Below are 22381 nucleotides of genomic sequence, written 5' to 3' on the forward strand. Positions count from 1 at the left end.
TAAACATATATTAAAAAAAGATAACAGACCTTTTGACGTTTCTTTGTAGAAATATGGAAGAAAAGCCAGAGTAGATCAGTAATTGACAGTTATGCAGGAGATGCATTTCCAGATTTCTTTCTGAAGAAATATTTCACAAACTTACAATTCCTTTCAAAGTCGGTAATCCATCTTTAATTATTTTGTTGATTTCATAGTTGTATTTTACAAGGTTGATGTAATGTCTGCTTCCTGCCAACATTTGATACGGACAATCCACTTTGTCATTGCTTTGATGAAACGGCAGGCTGCTTGTAGTTGCAGTACTTTTTTTCTCAGGGTGTGTGTGTTTGTGTGTGTGAACTGAGCATGGGTAAAGGCTTATCAGTTGCTGAATGCCACAGCTTAACAGCAAGATCTGTGGGGAGCTGCCAGTTTGTACCACGGACAGAATGGGGAGCGTGTTCAGTGCAGTTCAGTGGATGGGTGTTTACATGTACCCAGTTCTGTACAGCTGTTTCTTATATTTGTACTTTTAAAGTGTGCCTTTATTGCCACACATACATTATTTTGCTACCAGGTGTCCATTTAAAAGGGCTTTGGAGTTCCAGGCTGTAATTGGGACTGCTGGAGTGCACGATTCCTCTCTTTGGGGTCAGGAAGCCCACGCTGTGCCGTGGATGTTGCAGTGGTGGCACCCAGCTACCCTGGTGTCAGGGGGATGGGGGACATGAGGGGCTTCTGCTCACTCAGCAAAGTCAGTGGCTGCACAGAATGTGCATTGGGATTGTCTGACATGGATCTATCCAAAGGTTATCTCCTTTGCAAGCATCTCCTTGGCATGACATAGCTTCAAGCAAGTGTGCAATCCTAGCTGGGGTTGTTTAGGTTTAGTTACACATAAATGACTAAGTAGCTTCTTGAGTCTCTTAGCACTACCGGTTGCCTTTAGACAGGTTCCTGTGAGTTAACAGCAAGGATAGGAAGAGAGTGTAACTTTATCTCCATGGAAGCTGGACAGTGAGGTTGTTCTGGCTTCAGAGTAGCTTAAGCGATTTTAAATATTTTTTCCCCCTGGTGAATGCAGCACATGGATAGAGATATTTAGGCCAATTGCAATGAAGGAGTTTAGGTTACTATGCAAAGCAGCATTTATTAATAACATTTGCATATTGAAATAAAAAGTGTGATGCAATTAATATTGCCTGCACTGAGGATTAGCCTGATCTCTGAGGGGGAAAACATTCCAAGACTGCACACCCGTGCACACACACACACACACGCACATTCAAGTGGCAAAATCTTTCTCTCTGCAGAGGGCCCTTTTCTTAAACCCTTCTTCTATTCCAAAGAGGCAAGTCAGTGAAGTAGAGAAGTAGTGACAAAGTATTTCTGCAATGTGTGATGAAGCAAGTGGGTATAAAGGTTTTGTAAACTCATTGCAAGGTATAGAAAATCAATGTGCCTACTCTATTGTATTACACAGAAGTATTTCAGTGAATGCCCAGGCCAACAAAGTACACTAGAAGTGCCAAATACATTTAGAAATAATGTACTCTTGCTCTTAGGGTCGTTGGAATTCAGGTTGCACAACATTGAATACTGTGGATGGCATTTGGCTATTCCAGTGGAGGATCCTAGTTTCTTGTTTAAAAAAAAAAAAAAGAATCCTTTTCTGGTGTTTACATCTTGAGTGTTGATTCAGTTTGGATTATATTTCTTTCATGATGAAGTATGTATAAACATTTTAAAAAGGTGTGGCACAGTCAAGTGTTTTCATTATTTGTGTGATAGGTTTGAACATCTATTCCAAAGTATCAGTAGGCACCTGCAGAAGCAAAAGTGGATTTGTAGCACCTGAACACATTCCGATTCATGCAATTAAAGCAGTTTACAGAGCAAGGAAGAAAAGAATATCACATACTGAGGTTTGATGTCTTTTTCACAGAGGACAAAAGAGTTTTGATTCTTTCACTTCAAGTTTAGCCTAACTATTGTGTAGGGGAGGAGGTTTAATGAGTCATTGTTTAACTTTGATACTGCCAAGTATTTGACCATTAAATAGTCTGAAATGTGTACATAGCACTTTGGTGACAGACCCTTATTTAACAGTGATTAATTGGCATTGAACAGTTATTTAATTACTTCGGAAGAAATCTAACAACAGTGTGTGTTCTGATTAAATTATTTGATGTAAAAACAAACATAAGACAGCTGAAGAGAGCACGTCCCCTTTTGCAGCTTGCTACTCACGCTACACACTGCAAGGCAGCCTGAGTGATTGAAGTAGCAGATACGATTCACCAGTGTGGATGCTGTTGTAACATTGGCATATTTAATCCTTGATTTCTTAAAAGACTTTTTTTGTTTGTGGTTTGGTGAAATTTGACTTAGAAGTTTTAGATGTAGTATTTTCTTTTTGCTTTTGTAGCACCTTGCTGGGATAAGTAAAGGATGTAGGTATTAAAGGAGCTTAAATTTTTTTGTGACTTGGATATACTAGACTGATCTAAGAATTATTGTTTCTTGGTATGTATATGTATCTCAGAGATGCTTACTTAAGGAGTTTGGGGTTTTTGGAAATATGAACTATGGTGGCAAGGTTATGCTGATAATCTGTAAGTTTAGGAAAGAAGCGTTTAGAGCTTTTGGAGATAAAATATAATTTTCAGGGTGTGGGGGCAGGTAAGTTATGCAGCTCCTGCCCTTCTTGAACAGCAGGTGCAGCAGTTTCCATAGTCTGAAGAAGCATTCTCAAAAGTTACGTTTGCACATTCTGGAAGAATCTGTAGTCATAACTGTAAGCATTTTGAGTCCTGACTCCAAATAGGTACTTTAACTTTTAAATCTGGAATGTTTTCTCTTGCATGCTTAATTCTGCATAAGCAAGTCACTGTTTTACTTTGCTTCCAGTAAGTGGAAATAGTTGTTTCTTCATACCTTGTGAAATAAACCTCTTGTGCTTGTAGACATCCTTATAAATGAAGCAATTGCTTTGAATGCAATACTGTAATGGCTGTGGGGCATCTTGTGGATAATTCCAAAGCATAACACTTCTGCTTGAAGGTGCATTGCTGTCCCTGCCACATGGTGAAAGAAGTTGCTTTAGTGAGTTACTGTACCTTCTTCTGTGTAGGACATGCAGTATAAAGTGCCGGTTTAGTTACATCCATGTGAACAGGATCTGAAATGCATCTCCAGACTTGTATTTTCTCTTCTGCTGTCTCTGAGGTAGTAGAATTGCAAACAGCAGTGACTAAAATAAAGCTAAGGCTTGTGGGTTTGTTACTTTCCTTTAGCTGTAGAAAAGCATTAATGGTCACCAGATAAACAGGACAGGGGGGAGATACAGACCTCTTAGCAATAAGCAAAAGATTTTCCTGGTCTTAATGACTTCAGGTGTCATTTTGCAGAATTTCTGTGTGGAAACACCAAATAGACTAATTTTTCAGTAATTTGAGAACTCAAAAACAGTGAATCTCTGCTATCAGAGATTCACTTTAATGTTTATTTGGGAAGCAACTGATTCATATTGCCACTGTTTAATTGTATTAGGTGGACTGTGAAAGGTTCCAGTTTTCAGGGTTTGTCTTTTTCATATACCATTTCTTTTGCTCACTCAAATTTTAGTCAGTGTCATTTTACAGAATTGCTGTATTTACATTTTAAAGAGGATTAGGCAGATTAAAAGATGTTTTCATGTTTTGTTGATAACATCAGATTAATTTCCACTTTCCTAGTGGCAGCTCACAGAACTGTCAAAACAGAGGCTGTAGAAACATTGTTACACTTAACAATTCCATAAGGCAGATGCAAAAAAATGCAGTTTTGGCAATTAGCAGCGTGATTACCTCTGGGAACTGGAGGGGTTGGTGGTAACATGGAAGAGACAGTGAAACCAAGGATTGCTGGGGACAGCCTGGCTGAGATGAGTTTTCTGTCATGACCACATTGCTCAGAGAACTTCACAGGAAGGGGAACAGAGCCACAGCCACTCTGAATGTGCAGGCATTGCTCCGTGGCTGGAGGTGCCAGCCTGGGGCTGCCCTTGCTGTGGCCATGGAAGAGGAGCCAGCCTGAGTGACCCTGCTGCCTGCTGGCAGTGGCACGTGGGGTGTAATGCCTTCTTATATAAGTCTGAAACCACTACAAGTAAAACTTACTTGGGGTTAAAAGGCAAAAAGCTGATTCTTAGGCTGAATTAAGGTGGGGTTTGCTCTCTGTGGGAACAATCCTTTGCCCTTGCGTGCAGCTCCTCATTGGTGGGTCTCACAGCTTTTCATGGAGGGTCTTAGCATTGTCACCTCTCCTTGCTGTGCTCCTTGCTCTGTAAAATAAAGTGAAGTCACTCAGAAGACAGGCGACAAAGCTGTGAACAGATTTCTAATACCCTGAGCCCAATCTGTTATTCCACCTAGTTTTCCTTATCTACCCTTCCTGGACATGCAGCTAAGGAAACCTCTGTCAACAGGAAGCATTTAACCTCTTCAAATGATTTTCTTTTTGCCAGTGAAGACTTGGTTTATTTGAAAATAACCTAGAATGTGATGTTTAAGGATATTAAGAAGCCTTAGTGTCAGCATGCATGCAGCATCTGCTTGATCACTCTTCTGTGACCAGTCTCCATGAAAGAAAATCATGGCAAAAAGGGAGTTTTTTTTTTAATTGCCTTGGATTTTCTTCTAATGTATCTACCCTGATACAAATAAAAGGGAACATCCCCACATGCTACTCCTAGTAGAAAAAGATGAAAGAGATTTTTCTGAATCTTGTGCTGCTGTACACTCTTCCTCTCAGTGTGCAAAGCCAAAAAACAGGATGAATTCAGCTGTTGGCTGCCTGCAGTAAACTGCCTTGGGTAGAGAAGTACTGCAGAACAAGCTCTTTACCACCAGTATCCCTCTTCACAGTCATGCCCCAGACCTGAGGAGAAAATGTTTTCTGTATTGTTTGGTGTGGAACAGAAATTCCCTTCAAAAAGAAATGAATGAAAAAGAGCTGTGAGCAGAGAACTAGCACGATGGTTGCTACAGAAGTTCCTTCAGTATCTCTTATCTCTAAATGACGTCGCCAGGGCAATGTGTGGAAACTTTAAACTTGCTTTCAGTTTAATGAGCTCCTTTGAAAGGAAGAAAAGAAAGTCTTTTGTTGCCAGTGCAGTGAATATGTTTGTACCAGTTAAAATATAATTGAATCAAGATATATGCAGATAACAAAGCAATGTGAATGCATGTATGGGCATCACACACCTTAGAAATAGCCAGATTCCCACCCCTGGTTTCGTTTCTTTCCTGGTGAGTAGAGATACTGATTAATAGAGAAAGATACTAATCCACTTATGGGTGGCAGCTCTGTGACTTTAATTATGAAAGAAGTCTTGATATAACTGACTTTTTTCAGTCAAGTAGAACTTGGGAAAATAGAGAAATGTAAATGCTTCACTGACAGCAGATTAAAAATCGTTTTATTAGCTTAAATAAAGATCAGTATTGTCAAGGTTTTCAATAAGTATAAATGTAAGGCTGCATGAATGCAAATCTATCTCAGATTTTATTTTAGAAACGCCTGCAATTTGAATCCATGTATAATGCTGAGGGGTGAGAACAGAAATGCTAAAAAAGATCAGTTAGATCAGCTATGATCTATCTAAGACATGCATGCACTAGTGAGTTTCAGTCAAGGATAGGAGCAGATTCCAGCTGATGTTGCTTGATGAAACTTGCATTAAGTTGTCTGACCTGTAAACCTTTACCTGCCCATGTTAAGCATATAAAGCATGTCTGTTTCACCTGTTAAAATCTGTTGAAATATTATCCTCAAAGCCCATTTAATTATTTTTTTTTAGCTGTTGAAGTGAAGGTTTTATATTTGGGTAAAAGGCATTTGTAAAAAAATTCTTCTTCAAAATATGTTGCAGGAGACTCCCTTCATGGAGGTTTCCAAAAATGTCTTTTTATTTTTAAAGTCCAGCTGTTTCTTTTTAATTGTTTTTGAAGTGGTAAAACATGAATCTGTTCAGGAATTATATTTACTTCCCTTTTGTTTTTCTTCTCGACCCTGTTTCTATAGGAAGAATCTTAAATCGTTTCTCCAAAGATATTGGCCACTTGGATGACTTGCTTCCATTGACCTTCTTGGACTTTGTGCAGGTAATTCAGTCAGAGACTTCTGCACTGCATTTTGCATTTAGATTCCTGTGTGCTTTGCTGAAGATCAGCTATTTGTCACAGATGTGGCTGAGTCGAAGGAAAGCACTTGTTTGTGAAAGAAAGGTGCGGTTGAAATTTAACGTGTCAGTAAAAAGCTAACATGAGTAATATCTGCTAGGTAGGAGTGGCTATACACAGCTTGCTATTATGTCAAGATTTCAGCTCATAGCAGCTACATGCTTGGTAAATTGCTCCTGATTTGCCTCCAAGCAATCTGGCAAGCTTATTGCTGTTATAAGAAATATGTCCATAGTAAAGAAACAATCAGCTCACATGAAAAGATAGCACAGATTAACCTAATTACATGTCTACTTCCACAAAGAATCAAATGCTTACCACACCATTTCGGATTAAAATAGGTGTGGCTATTTACAAAGAAAAGATTAGTAGTAATAGGGCGAATATAATAGCCTTAATAGGAACAAGTGAAATAAGTTGCTGCAGAAAAGAAAGATGGACAAAGCATTGAGATTTTGATAATGATGAAATGATGAAGGTTTATACATGACATCAAGGTAATTTTTTCTGTTGCAGTTGCTATTAATCTTTCTCGTAAAAAATTGCAGGAGGATAAATCTGAAAAAGAATGATCGCACTGTATGAAAATAACATGAATCACAGAATACAGAGAATTGTGGAGGCTAGATAAAAAAAGACTTAGTGGATTATCTGGATCCACTTAGTGGATCACACCTGTCATGCTGAGGTCAGGAATGTTTCTTAAGGTGCTATTGCTAGTTTTGCTTTGTCTCTTAAAGATAACTTATTCAGGATCCAAACCCTGTTTTGACTTACTTAAAAATTAACCAAAGACATTTCAGCTTGAACAATTTAATCATATTGTTCTTGCTGAACTCTTGAAAATACAAAAAAAAATTATTCCAAGGAGTAGAAACACCTACTAAGATAAAGTGTATTTTGTAGTTTAGTGAAGTAGCTGAAATTGAGGTGCGTGTTTTGTTTTTCAGATTTTTACAGTGCCACTTTAAAGTGTCATTTTGGGGAAGAAAGGAATGTGGTGTATTTTACCTATCAATTACAGTAATGGGGGGTTTTTTGTGAGTTAGTGAGTTGCTTACAGTGAATATTAGGATTTTAATTCATGGTCACTTAATTTAATGTAATATTAATTAATTTAAATTCTTCTTGAAAGTGCAATATGTTTTTTCTATAAAAACAATTTTTTGCTATTTGTAGAGATTCTCAGTCTTCTTCATTCTCATTAACTGTCTTATTAGACAGAATATCTTTATTTCAGCTGGCTTGAAACTATACATATGTGCCTTTCTTTTGGACTGGAATTTCAGTTTGTCCTGCAGTCCTTATCCTCGTCTCTTAGCATAAGGTTTGCACCCACAAAGTCAAACCCGTCTGTCCTGCCCAGTGTGCTGCTTGTCCATTGGGCCAGAGGTGTTTACATGTGCATCAGCGTGTCCCCTTTACAGCAGACTGCACTGTGTGTGTGTTCACACTGTACTGCTCATGGCCGGAGCATCCTCTGGGTCCTGTGATCCTGAGATAAAATGATTAACCATTTTCTTCAGTTCTGTGCATTTACAATAGTAATGTGAGGGTTGTGTTGCAAGACAACATGGTGGTTTTATAGCAAGAAGCTGAGTGGGTGTTTTGCACGCCCTGGCATGTGGTTTAAAGGCATGTGGGGTTGTCTGAGGATGCAGAATTTGCTGGGAAAATGTTACAGAAGTCTGCAAAAGCAGAGGGAGCCACAATTGGTGTGATCTTGTCCATACTTCCTTTTGGGAGCAGACCCCGAAGCAAACTGTCTTGAGAATTGCAGTGTCTTACTTTTGACAGAACAAACTGATCTGCTTCAAAAGAAGGCTGAGAGAGTGTCTACCCTGTGAGCATGGCACATGGTACAGAGTGTACAGAGAGAAACATCTACCAGCACACTGGAAAACCTAGTCAGTGACCAGTGTACAGATCCTTCAGGCAGTGTGTGCTTTCCAAAACTGAACTGGTCTGGAATGAAACAGTGAAGGCTGCTTCTCTAGATGTGATTGTTTTCTTCTTTCAGGCTCCTACTGTAAACCACATTTGGTAAACATTTTCCTTCATCTTGATTAATTTATGTGGAGTTTTTTTTAATTGGCTATGGAATTATTTTTCAAGTTGTGGAGTTTGTTTTTTAAGTGAAAAGTTTCTGCTTTCCAAAAAACAAAGTAGCTTTTACAAGTCCAGTAGAGTATTGAAAAGACACTGTGGTTCAAAGCTTGCCTTCTCTATTTGGCATCAGAAAAGAAAATTTAGCATCTTAGTGTTGATTAATAATGCACTGCTGTCCATAAGACAAAACCACTTTCTTCTTCTTGGCAGGTTTTCTAAAATTTACTCTTCTTGATCAGCAGGCTTCTTGCTTAGTGGTTGTTTTTGAAATTCAAGAGCAAATATGTATTTATTTCTGCTGAAGCAGAGATTTTTACAAAGGATAAATGCTATCAATAATGATAGAGATCTTTTGTCACTTGTTTTGTTTGCAGGTGTCTTTTATAACACTTCTCATAATCCCTTCAGGAAGAAATATTTTCTCCTTTCTAAAAACAGTATTAGCTGGATATAAAAGCCCTGATCCCTGCCATTATTGTTGATTCTTTGAGAGACATTTCCCAACATTCATTGTTTAAATGGTTGTCAGGAGGAATCAAGTGAAACTTAATAAACAATGCAGTAACTGGTTCATCTTACTTTGTGTGTAGAAGCTTTTCTTGAGCGGATTTGCATTGAAGAAGTGGTCGTTTTTCAGAGTTATTGCTGGGATCATTGTGGAGCATTCCAGCCTTTTACTGTATTGGCAAGTGAGTGTGTAATTTCAGCACAAATAAATACAATTTATTTTGTGATTGGACACACAATCACAATTTACAGTGATTGGACACTCAAAAGCTACAGTATGAGCCAATTAAATACCGATAAATAAATAATTAACTGCCACCTTCTAGTTTCAAGAATTTTGTCGTTATACAAAATACAGATGTTTAAGCAGTGTTAAAAATTGATAATATTCTTTTTGGAGCAGGTAATAAGATTTATACACTGCACTACAGCCATAATGAGCATTATTAGTCTAGACAGCTAAACTGGATAAAAATTAATTCTTTGAACAGGAAGAGTTTAATTTTTTACCTTTTCCATTGAGTTAAGGAAAATAAAGACTCTCTTCCAGACAGTGAATAGTCTCTGTACACTTTGTGGTTAATGCAAAGTTGAAAGTTATGTGGCAAGCACAAAATGCATCATGAATCTTGTGTTTTCTTTTGAAAATCTGGTTAGATTTTATAAAAATGGCTTTGCAATATCTCCCAAAGTGGCTACTCACATTTCATTTAAATTTTTCTGCCTTCTTTTCATTCTTTGGTTTGAAGTGCACCAAAATATAGCATACCTGTCTTGAGAGATTGAAGGTGAGAGAAGCAGTCCTCACTGGAAGGCAGTAATTTTTTTCTTCTTATGAATTTTAACAGCATATGAGGCATCTCATGTTAGTGCAGCTGACTGTGTTTTGTGGAAATTACTGCTGTATCCACAAGGTTTATGAATTAAAAATAAGTCTCTTTTATGAGAACATGTTTATGGCTATGTTTGACTACATGGCTGGAACAGAACACTGTGGGTAGATGTGAATTAGAAAAATTGAGAAGAAACCAAAGGTTAAGTTAGGTGTTTCAGCTGAAATATCTTTATTGGTATGTTTAGAGTCCAGGTTGAAGCTCATTTAAGTAAAAAAATCCTTCAAAATCTGCAGTCTAATCCTGAGTCTTTCTTCTGTAATGGATTCTGGCTGATCATAAGGTTCTGTACCAGTTCTTCTGAAAAAGTAAACTAGAAAGTACTTCTGTGTTCAGCATGGCACTACTGTTATTTCTACTAAATATGGCATAAAATTTGTTTGTAAAATCAAGTAGTAATCAATGTTGTAGGTTGACTAAGATAGTCAAAAAGCTGAATTAACTTGTTTGGTGAAGATGGTGGGATTTTGGCTTTTTTTTTGGTGAGCTTACATATTTTTAATTATTGTTATCCTCTTCAGCCTCTGTCTGTCTGCATCTCGTTCTCTTTTTCTTAACTGGAGTTACGTGGTTTTGGCAGCTCCTCTCCAGCTAAGTTATCTCATCAGGTAAAGGACAACTTGTGTGAAGGCCATTACAGTGCTTTAAAACTTTCTAAGAGGATCTAAACACCTACTTTATTTAGATATAAATGTCCTGCCTTAACCTCTGTGGGAGTATGAGGTTCTGTGGATGTGGACTTCACTGTTAGGTGCAGGGTCTGTGGTGTAAAATCAGAGGCTCACAGGATGCTTTGGGTTGGAGAGGAGCTCAAAGACCATCCAGTTCCAAACCCCCTGCCAGGGACAGGGACAGGGACAGGGACACCTTTTACTAGACCAGGCTGCTCAAAGCCTCATCCAACCTGGCCTTGAACACTTCCAAGGATGGGGCATCCACAGCTTCTCTGGACAATGTTTAGCTCAATGCAGCACTAATAAAACACAATGCACTAATTGGAGAAAAGATCAGCCAAGAAATAGAATAAATTTTTGAGGGGGTATTAGGAATTGAAATTAATGAGAGGGTATTAGGAGTTAAGCATCCTATATATTTAATAGTGGTTTTTGCACATTAGCCCAGATATTGCTAAGTGGCCAGTCTTTTGGATGCTGTCATTTTGAGACCTCATCAAAGGCTGAATCATATTCTGACACAAGATAGATCTGCAGAGGCTTAACATCTTTAAACTCTGATCTCAGACTTTGCCAGATGAGTACCCAAACTGATAAACTGCTGCTTGGAAATTATGTCTGTAAACTGATCGAGTACATGGGACAGTGAAATATATTTTGGACTTCCTGTTGGTTTTGTAAATTATTCTGGTAAATTTTAAAGGGATGATTTTCTCTGTAGTTTCTTGCCCTTGTAATTTTTCAGTGATCTTATTACTTGTTAACAGAGTTGATTTTCTGCTTTAGTTTCAAGTGAATTTGAGTAATTAATGTGATGGCCCCTTCATTTTGATTTCTTACCCTATGTTAGATTGAGGGGAGGGGTAAAAAAATCATGATCTGTTTTGTTTCTGGAGAACACTGTGAACATGTGAACTATCTGCAGCTGCCCTTGAAAAAGGGCAGTGATTTATTGAGGAAAACTGAATTGCAAAACCTTTTTCCTCCCCAAAATCAACAGCTTGACTGAGTTTAAATAACTGACTTTTCATATCCTTTCATCACACACAAAGACCTAATCCTGAGACTACTTGAGCCACCAATGTAGGCTGTGGCTGAGACCACCACTGAATGTGCCATTCCCTTCTCACTACACACAAAACACATTGACTGCAGCTTTATGGAGTGAAAAAGTGAAGAAAAGGAAAATGTGAAGGAGGTGTCCACAGTCATTTCTTAAAAAAAGAAAAGAGAAAGGGGGGAAGAAAAAGCTGCTGCATCTGGATATTAGGAACAAAAAGTGCCTCAGACTGGAATAATAGCTTGGGTCACTTGCTTTCGTATGTGCACAAGAGTGGAACTGCCGTTCCTTGTTTCAGTACCACTGACCCCTGCATTTTATTGTGTGAGGATGTCAGGGAAAGTGTGTAGAAGGAATTTGAGGATCTTTTAGTTTAACAATGACGTTGTTATTTTGTGCTCTCTGTGCGAGGTGGGATTCCTGAGGAGTTTGTTGTGTTGTTGTTTCCAGTTTAGCTGAGTTTAGTCTGTATGCATGTGTGAGTTTTGAGAGGCATTTTTATTCATTAAAGAATAATTCTTTCTGTGTGTTTGCATGTGTGTATTCAAAATATAGTCAGCAGTGTGTTGTCCCCTCAGCAGTGGGATCTGTGTTAAATGTCAGTATACTCTGCTGAGCCTGGTGCAATGTGCAGACCTGTGAGTACCTAGGATGCTTTTAGCTTCCCTTCTGCTGAATCATGGTAGTTTTGCTGTGCTGAAGTTTAGATGAAAAATAAATAAAGAAACACAAAACAGTTGCCTGGTAACACTTGACAACTGAAACCTTACAAGACTTTTTCTTGCTGTACCTTCCCAAGATGCATATTAAGGGCATCTAGTTACTGCACAATGAAAGACCAGTTAAAACCTAAGAAAAAAGTAATAGGGGTATATATTTTTTCATTGGTAACTTTTGAGCTCTACTTTCAGAAAAGGTTAAAATTATCATTGCAATAAGATCCTATATTTTTTTTTAATTAACCCCGCTGTCTTGTTAAAAACAAGCAAGCAAACAAATGAAGGGGATGGGAAGTAGTGCAGGAAGAGGAGGCTTGGGCTGCATTTGTGTCCCCAAGACCAACATGCAGAAGCTGTGAGTTTAGCACAGACACTTGTCTAAATAATGCAGTTTTTTATTGACCTTTTCTTCTCTGTCCTTGAATGTCTTGATTGTTAAATCTCAGTAGCCAATTAGTCTTCTTGATGGTGACCAGCAGTGGGAGATAATCTATGCCAAAGCTATTGCTGTTCTTTATTTTGTACCTGTCATCACATTCCTTTGAATGGAAGGGTGAGTATCTTGCATCTGCAGACTGAATATTTACTCAGATTGGTGGTGTGTGTACAGAATAAAATATGTGAAATCTGGAGTCACTGCTAGTGGGTGAATTCCTGTTTATATATGGACCTCAGTTTTCCAGGGAAAGCTATGGTCTGTTCTCATTATAGTGGCTATGTATCCCCAGCCTATGCCTTTGCCTCACTCCTCCCTTTTTTTTTTTTAATTTTTTCTCCTACTTATGTTCATTTGTAGAATTTTTTTAATAATAGACATGCATTCAATTGTCAGCACATTAGTGTCGAGGTAGCAGAGATCACTACTGTAACAAAACTAATTTGTGTAGGAACATAATGTAAATGCTTTAATATTTTATGGTGTTTATTTACATGGTATTAATAAAATTTGAAAGTGCAACACTTTATCTGACACGAGAAGGAAGGTAAAATAATACTGAACATGTGGTGTCATTACCTTCTTGTCCTCTTGCCTCCTTTACTGCTTTTCTTGTTTTTCTCAACTCATTTCCTTTTGGTTTTTGCACTTCTGCATTTATGTGGTAAAAATAGGTCACTGGGCTCCTTTCATTTTCTCATTTTTGGAATACAAGTGGTTTGAATATAGTGCTCTGAAAAATAGTTTTCAATTAGTGGAATTCTGTCTTTTTCTAGAGCATTGTGAGGTGCAGTCTTTATCCTAATTTCTCTAACATGTGAGCAGATTGAGGTTTAGTGTTACTTGTTCTTGCAGTATTTTGATAGTTAGAACCTGTAAATACAAAATTACAGTCAGGTTTAAATAATCACTTCTCCAAGTGGGCTTCTGTGTTTTCTTTATCAGATTGCTTTCTATATATTTTCAGATAATAGAAAGCAGGATAGTTTTGTGGCAGTCCCAGTGATGTTCCCCCAGCTCTGTGTGGTTTGGAAATTTCCCCACTTTGGTTAAGGTGGAATTTGTAAAAGTTGCAGAAAGAGATTCTGTTCATTTGGGGATGTTCATATCTATTGGAAGGTATTTTCTCATTTGCTTTTCTTTTAATGAAAGAACGCAAAGAAATTTTCTCTAAGTGTATTTATGTATGCAAGTGAAATTATTTTCTGTAGTTTTCTCCTTTTCTTTTTTGTCTTTCTTTGTGTATATACTACTGATGTTTTTAGAGCTAGAGTGGGAATTCTTATTATTATTTTATAGGTATTTTATATGTATTTTATAGGTTATAGGTTTTTACAGGTTTATTAGTATTTCCCTGACTTTGTAAGCATTATCACAACCTATCATTTCTGTGTCTCAGACTGGTGATTAGTTTTAAGACTTCTGAAAATCATTAACATTTCTAACACTTTGCAGTAGCCAGAAATATTTTAATTCTGCTGTCAGTCACAGAGTGTAACAATCCTGTTCCAAATGGTGATAAGTACAAATCTTCTAGATTGCCTTTAACTACTGATATACTATAGATAGGACAATGTCTGCTTACAAACAAATTAGGATTTCACTGTTCGGCAAAAGGATTGGAGATTTCACTTTTGATTCAAGAAGGAAGGAGAAACTTGGAGGTAATTTGAATTACTGAGCCACACTTGTGTGTGTGTGTGTGTGTGTGTGTGTGTGTGTGTGTGTGTGTATTAAATCATTGTGCATATTTATGCCCAAAACAAACATGTAGGACAAGGAATTATCTTTAGCAAAAATAAAGCCTTCATCTCACAGAAATGTTCTGCCAGGGTGATGTGTGCATCTGCACAATATAAGAACTTTTATCTTGCTGGAGCTGATACTGTGGCTACTTGGTGAACTGTGCAGCTGATTTGAAAATTCCAGATGAGTTTGTTTGTCAAAAGGTAGAGGAGACTGTAGTGTGGGCAGTTCTGTATGACAAAAGATGAGAGTTCAGGTGGTAACTGAATGTCATATGTCTTTTTATTACATCTTTTTATTACATCTACATTAAAGGACATTTTTGTACTGTTTAAAATAAATTGATTCATTTGGATTGTACTCATGAAATACAAAGGTCTGTGTATTTAGGCTCTTTCAAGGGCTTAATAATGTCTATTCCTGCACAGTAGAAGAATAGGATGCTGAGCGATTTCATTTTCTTTCACAATCACAAACCTAAATAATTTTCTTAATGGTTTTTAAAATCAGTCTAATGTTTAAATAACAGAGCTCTCTTGCTTTGAATGTCACTCATATGCTAAAATAAAGGGCCTAGGTCTTCTTGTAAAACTGCTGGGTTTGGTAGTTGGTTCAGTTGTCCACCCTTCTGTCAATCTCAACATAATACTTCAAAAAACAATTTTTCAATTTTCCCACTAATAGTGTGGATTTTGGGATCAGATCAAACTTAGCTGTCAGTTACTTTCATAAGTGTGCCCTTGTTGATGGTTTATGATAAATAAACCTTTTGAAAAACCTTCGTGATGGTTTGCTGCATATTTGTAACACATAAAGAATAAGCACACACTTATGACAGCAAATTATGTTTATTTTCTGCCGAGGAATTTCTCTTTACTCACTGGGTTCTGGACATGCACAGAGCAGCTGGACTGGGTGAAACCTGCTGGTGGTGGAGTGAGACTGGTGCTGATTAGTTTTAATCTGCTGAAAGCATCAGACCACTGTTAAACTTTTTGGAGATGGGTGATCACTAGATATCATGTAGTACTGGAAAATTATGAGTCGGGAGTTTGTTTTGAACAAGAAAGTAGTATTTTATAGCCTTACCAAAGTGGCAAAGCTCTGGGGAAGTTAAGTGGAAAAATGTCAGGGACAGGTTAGAAAGCATTTTTTGCATATCTCCTGTGAAAGAGTGTGTGATCTGAAGGAAAAAGAAGGTAGTTTTATTTCTTAGGATAGCTGATGCTGTAGTCCTTAAGATTTTTCATAGTTTTCATTTAGCTGTGGCAGAGAGGCTGTTGTGGTGTTTACGGAAATATGAGTAGTTCTTCATTTCACCTAAAAATAAATACATGAATAGTGTATTTCTAAATAGCAAGAACAACAATAAAATGCTTAAAAGCTTGTAGTTGCTGTAAGGCAGAGAGCTGTGTTACTGAGGAATTGATACTCTCTTTAACAGAAGAGCCCACAGTTTGAAAGTAGCACAAAGCTTTTAAAGTTGTTGAAAGACCCAGAATTAACTTCTGGTGAAAGTTAGACTTGGCTGAGCAGAAAAGGTCATGCAGTTTAAAATGAGGTATTCTTGAGGGGGGTGCACAGCTGCTCTGGCATTATGGCCATGAGGGACAAGGGAGCTGAGGCAGGGAAGTACAGGGCTCAAAAACAAAGTTTGCAAAGCTGTGACATATGGGGTGGCAGTGCCTGTGATAAGCAGAGTTTTGCTAAACATTTTAAAGAACTGAAAAAAAAAATAAAAAGTGCATTACATGGGTGAAAAGGTGCTAACATCATTGTTAGCTCAGAGGAATTCCACACAGGAAGAGGGGGCAGTATTTCAGCAAGTCAATGAATGGACTAGACCATAAGAGCATGAGCTAATGCCGTCAGTGGTCTGTCTAATACGCTGGTCTAACACAGTGGTTTTTCTCCAGCAGCAGCAATAGGAGATGCTGTTTGTGGAGGGCATGAGCTGCTTTTTGTTATCCTTTCCCTGTTTAGTACCCCAGCACTCACAGTTTTGTACTCATGGTGTCAAACAGCCTAACTTTTCCCAGCCTAACTTTTCCCAGTCCTTCTACTATGCAAGTTTTGCATTATTTTGTGTTGGCCTGCAAGATCTGCCTCCTGCATCCTAATAGCCTGAAAACTGAAAGCCAGTGAGATTTTTTTCGGTTTTTCTTGTTTTCATTCTATGTATATGTTCTCCGTAATTTTCACTGAAATAACATCTGCTTTCAAAAGGGTATTTTGAGTGGGATAAAACTAAGACAAAAATCAGTGAATCAGCCTCTGCTGGTAAAGTGCTAAACATGTGAATAAGGACAAAATGGAAAATACACCGCTTGTAGCAGTACTAAGGAGTAAAATACCCTTTGTTGAATCAGATATTTTGATTTCATAAGGCTCTGTGCTCATTAGCGCTGTCTTGGGCTTTTGTAGCTGGGGAAACATCATGGAAATTACTCCTAAGAGGTAGGAGGGGAGCAAAAATCATCAAATCATTCTTCATTTTCCTTTAAAAATGTCAGTTATTCAACAGCAAGGACTGACAGAGGAGATGCAAAAATGCATTTTTCTGGGAATCTTAAAAGCAAATGCAACAGCCAATGAAGCGACCACACTTGGCAATGGGGGTGGATATTGGAGGCACAATGCCTCTAAATTAATATGATTGAAAATGGATGCTTTCTGCTACCTGAGGAGTAACTCTGGGATTGTTGGGTGATACTAGACATTTTTCTGTAGTGTTTCAGGCAGGTTCTGGCAAGAGCTGTTGAGAAAGCAAAGCATGTATGTGTGCATGTGCTGCACTCACTGATTAATGCTGTTTCCTCAAGCTACCATGTAAAGTTGTGCTCGACATCTGAGGTGTTCCACAGGAAGAAAAATTGTATTTTTCATGGTATGAAGACCCCTGTAGTTTATGTGACAGGTGCACTGTCACATAAAGTGTGACACATAAGTGTGTGCACTTTTTGTCCCTTGGGAAAAGAGCAATATAAGAATATAGCCAAGGCCTATTCACAGGAGAAGTGACAAACAGCAGAAGCATATTAACTCTTTATATTATTCATATGAGGGAATCACAGTAAAGTTATAACTAACTCCTTGACTTCAGGAAAACCTCTCACTTTTCCATAGATCCTGATTGCAAAGTTGTGACTTGCTGCCCAAATCACTGAGAACACTTCTGTGCAGGTGTGCTTAGGGGGCACAAGGGGCAGTAAACAAGGAGCACTTCAGAATATTGAAGATCCTGTTCAAGATTCTGCTGCTTATAAATACAGAAATATATTGTCCACAGCCATTTACAAGAATGGCTATTGGCACTGTCATTTTGTGTATGACAGTATTGGTTTCCCTGTACAGTGGGTATGAGCTGGAGCTGCATGCCTAAGTAGAGGCTGTAGCTTTGGCTCTGATAAAAGCCAAAGCTACAGCCATGGAAAACCTGTATTAGCTGGAAGTAACTTACTACCATGGCCTAAGATCCCTGGCAAAAAAAAAAACTTCTTTCATGGTAGAAGATAGTTCATTTTTAGAAAGAAGATAACCTCTATATGTTGTAGGAATATAGTGCAGAGTTTTAAGGGATGAGTGTTTCAAATGTCTGTCAGAATCACAAGTTCAGAGCTTGGTTATGTGTCTGTTTCTAAAGTATGGTATCTGGAAGTCTCAGACCATGTACAGACTGTGATTTCTGAAAACTGCTGTGACAGTCAAGTTCTGCATGAGACAGTTAAGCCTCTTGGCCCAGGGTGCCCAGGGAATCTATTTCTATCCCTTCTTGTAGGGTAAGAGTTTTCTGATGATAGGATACTGTTTGAATATGAGTGGTGGTGGTGGTGCCAATGTATTAAAGAAAACACCCTTTTTATTATAAGGTCACTTGTTAAAGAACAATTGCACACAGTTTGCTGTGGCCTCAAACAAATATTAAGGCTTCTCACTTAATGACAAAATGCATGCCAAGTCAAATGAATGAGCATGTTGGTGGCATAGAAAACATTTGCCCTGAGGAGCACAGTATATGCTTGTTCACTTGGAAAAACTGATCCAGAAGGACTGTCTTGTAGAGAAGAGAACAAATAGGAGGTGCTAGCATTAAGGTTGTGATTGGAAATTTTGTATCCATTTCTGGCAGATGTATTCAGCCTATTTGCAGTGACATACTGAGTTAGTTCAATAACCCCTTGTTGACTAATTGCAAATAGCAGGATTGAGAAGACATGAGAACATCTCACAGGACATAAGATGAACTTGCTCTTTTTGGAGCTTTTAGAGCTGGCAGCATTTAGTTCTTATGTTCTTCATTCAATTTATTTGAAATAATAATTTTCATTTCTTATCCAGCTGTGTCTTTTTTCCCCCTTTCAGTGCATTGGTTGTCATGGTCTTTAAATTCCATATTTTCTCGAGGATGCACATTTTCCTGAAGCTGAATTAACACTGATTGAGAGCTGTCATTCCTGTCAAAGATTGCTGTCCTTGGTTGCTTCAGAAAAGGACATTGTCAGAGATGCCACCTAAATATTGTATATCCCATGTGTTCTCCTGTACTTCATTGCATTTTTGCTGAAGACAAATGTGTTCCTGACAGTTTGATGCAAGTAATAGTATAAACAACCATATATACTTATTTTTAACCTGTTCCAAAAGAAAACCCATAAATTTTATTTAAAAAGTAGTTTGAAGACAAGACTGCTCACCTCAACTCAGCTGGTTTAAGTGAGTAAAATGAAGTAGAATTGTTTAGGTGCTAGGTTTTCTTTGGATGTTTCCTGTGGCTTTTTGTAATAAAGGGGAAAAATGCAGAAAATCTACACTGTGGTTCTGGGTGGAACTGGCTTGAGTAGAGTGTTTGTCACTCTGATCTTCTCATTGCAATGTCATCTTCCCAGGGAAACTTGTCTTCTGGTGTCCCAGTGTAACCAGCCACCTGTGCAGTTTTTCTTTAACAGAGATGCAGGTCAGTCAGTCCAGACAGTCTGGTTTGAAAAAGTCTGTTTGGAGGGAAAAAAAAAAGCATTCAAGGATAAAGAAAATGTCAGAACTGGATTAAGGATTGATTGTACATGCAGTTATTTGGCAGTGTCAACAAGGAAATAATTTCTATTAGGGGTAGGGGAGAAGGAGGAGGAAGGGTAATGCCAAGCAAGTATGAACAGAGTGGGGTTTTGTAGTTTCTTGGCATGGCTTTACTTCAGACAGCACAGCCTGACTGAGAGTGCCTAAAGTTAATGCAGTGAAGGTTCAAACTAAAGTTGAGGACATGTGCTTTTGCTGTTATTAAATTAGTATGGCTTTGTGGCAGTTCCATGGGCTAATATAATCCTTGGGAGTGTATATTGAGGCCCAGGGAGTAGCATTTCGGAATTGGGGCTGAGTAGGTGTTCTTGGCTTCTGCTTAAATATTGGTAAAACCAGTCCTGGAGTGCTGCAGTTCTTGCGTGGGATTTGACTGTGGATTCGGTCATCAAAATTTAGCCTTTATGGGCTAAATGTTTACTTTGTTGTAGTCAGAGGACATAAAGTAAATACAGTTAGTGGTTTGTAGCAAAATACTAAACCATAGGGTCATTAGGTATGCACTTAAAGGTTAGAGGAAGTTACTACCATCCTTGGACATGTTTAAAAGATGCACAGACCATGCTTAAGGACATGGTGTAGTAGGGGACTTGGTAGTGCTGCATTAAGGATTGGACTCTATGATCTTAGTGTCTTTTCCAATCTAAACAATTTTACTGTTCTGTTCATCACTTCTAAACTGTTAAACTAGGACAGAAGTTTCGCTATGTAAGCCACATCTGCACTCCCACAAAGAGGTTTCCAAGTCTTGAATCCCATCCCCTGGGCTCGTCTCATTGATGGGAGATCCTACCAGGTCAACAACTGCACGTCCAGAATAGTGTGGTTCCTGTGGTAGTAGGTCCTATACCATGTTTTTCTGCTCTGTAGTTGTGGTACAGAAATACCTGCTACTCCTAGATCAAGACCTGTTTGAGAGAGAAACTCCAGAATACCACTCTCAGCACCTGTAAGAATAATGGAGAAGCAGGTCATCTGATGGTGAAGGAAAAGCATGTTTCACAAGTGAACGTGCTGATCAGAGCATTCATTTCCCCAGAGGGTTATAGTTGGGTATTCCTGCTGCAGTAAAAGAGGAGATTTTTAAGCAAAAAAAAGCCACAATAAATGGAGTGACTGACCAAATCATGAGGGAAATCTCTCAGGACTCTTGTAAGCAAGAGGATAGCACCCAACAGAAACAACATGTGCTTTTCTGTACTCTAGGTATAGACTGTGTGCTGGCTGTGTGTGGGAGATTCATCTTTCTCCAGGGAAATGGAAGCAAATTTGAAAGTGGACGTTGGTCACCATGTCTCCATTTGGAAGCAGTGGTCTTTTCCTGAAACTATCCAGGTCTTTTATTGTCTTGGTAGCCAGTGCGTCTGTTCCTTTCGTGCAAGGTGACCTTGTTTCAAATACTGTGCAGATAGCTGTAAAATGTAATTCATCAGCTCCTGTGTTTTTGTTTTGGTTGCTTTTCTTCTTTTTTCAGTTTAACTATTACTTTCTACACAGTCATTACATTTTGAAAGTTAAAATTAAGAAATACATTAAAAGGTGCTGGGTTTGTAGACCATATTTCTTTTATGTAGGACAATCTTGGACTTTTGATGCAACTTTCCATTGTAAGCTGATTCTTCCATGAGAAGTCTAGATACCCAGTCCTGAGTGTTTCTTGCTGTTTGTCTCCAGAGAGGAGACACCAGACACTCATGTCACCACTATTGTCACCCTGCTGATTATCTTGGGTCCTGCAGCCTGCACTCAGTGAAGCTGGTAGAAGCTGCGGCGGTCTCCAGCTGCAAAGGTTGGTTGTCTCTTGTGAAATTCAGGAGCTAGAACCTTTGCCTTACCTCACGCAGTGACTACATGATTACAGTCTGCAAATGGTTGTGTCTGGCTTTCAGACTACTTCATTAAGAGTTAATTTATATGCAAGTTTGGTTTCCAAAAAAAAGAACACACATGACTGATCCACCCTATCATAAATTTTTATAATGATAAGGTGGTGCAGGCTCATCTAAAATTCCTTCCAAAGGCGGTGTCAGAGTTTTACTTTAGTCATCCTAACCATCTTTTCCTTCCCTGTATTTCTGCCATAGCAAGGCTTTGTTTACACGAGCTGGATCTTAATAGTTCTACTCCCACTCCCACCCCCACTGGCACTTTGCAACATACTGTAGATTATCATCACTAAACTTCAGTTTGGCATCTTTGTTTTTTATTAAGAGACATTTGTTTTCCTCAGAATCCTTTTCCTTGAAGCAACTCTCCTCAACATTTGGCTTCATATTTGTGGCTGATGTTACGAACAGACTGTACTTCAGAAACAACTTTTTGTGACTGTCTAGGAAGGGATGGAGAGAGAAGGCAGCAGATGTATTGGGCAGTTTCAGGAGTGAGTTTGGAACAGGAAGGAAGGAATGGACTTCATTCTCTGCTGATAAGGATAGAGGTGGGGGAACCTTTAAAAACTCGCCAGTGGATGGCTGGCAGGCTTGGCAGAGATAATGAGCATTACTGAGAAAAACTGAGATATAGAACAGGAGAAAATTTGTAGGAGGTCAGGAATCTTTATGACCTTTCTCCTCAGCCCACGATAAAAAGGAAATATGTTTGCATGGCTCTAAAGAATGCCAGAGAAGGCCTGATGGCAGTGCGGGTGAGGAGCCCAGGGTGCTTTGTTGTGCTTTGTGCTGACGCAGCCATGTGCATAATTGATCCAGGTGAAACAACGTGCACTCTCATTGCCACCTTGCCTCCTCCTGATGAAATCTAGGTAAAATGTTTGTCATCTGCTGTGTGTATCTAGAAGGTCAAACAACATGATGCTGTCAACACCTTAACCTACAGATGAGCAGTGTAGTGGTAATGCAACTTCCTCCAGAGCTCCTTTCCCATGCCTACCTTTTAGAATTCTCCTTAATAGGGTTATGAGGCCCTAAAATGTGCTTTCAGGATCTATGAGATGGGGGG

The 22381-nt window shown here is 38.5% G+C and overlaps 1 protein-coding gene across 3 annotated transcripts in view; it reads left to right on the forward strand.

Annotated features, from left to right (window-relative positions):
* ABCC4 (ATP binding cassette subfamily C member 4 (PEL blood group)) overlaps nt 1-22381 on the forward strand; it is a 142424-nt gene that overhangs the window by 71151 nt on the left and 48892 nt on the right. For all 3 annotated transcript variants that reach the window (XM_064712702.1, XM_064712711.1, XM_064712721.1), the window contains one exon: nt 6049-6128. In XM_064712702.1, coding sequence (XP_064568772.1) covers nt 6049-6128 — 80 coding nt within the window. The remainder of the gene's footprint in view (nt 1-6048; nt 6129-22381) is intronic.

Source organism: Zonotrichia leucophrys, chromosome 1, assembly GCF_028769735.1.
Source record: "Zonotrichia leucophrys gambelii isolate GWCS_2022_RI chromosome 1, RI_Zleu_2.0, whole genome shotgun sequence".
Classification (NCBI taxonomy): Eukaryota; Metazoa; Chordata; class Aves; order Passeriformes; family Passerellidae; genus Zonotrichia; species Zonotrichia leucophrys.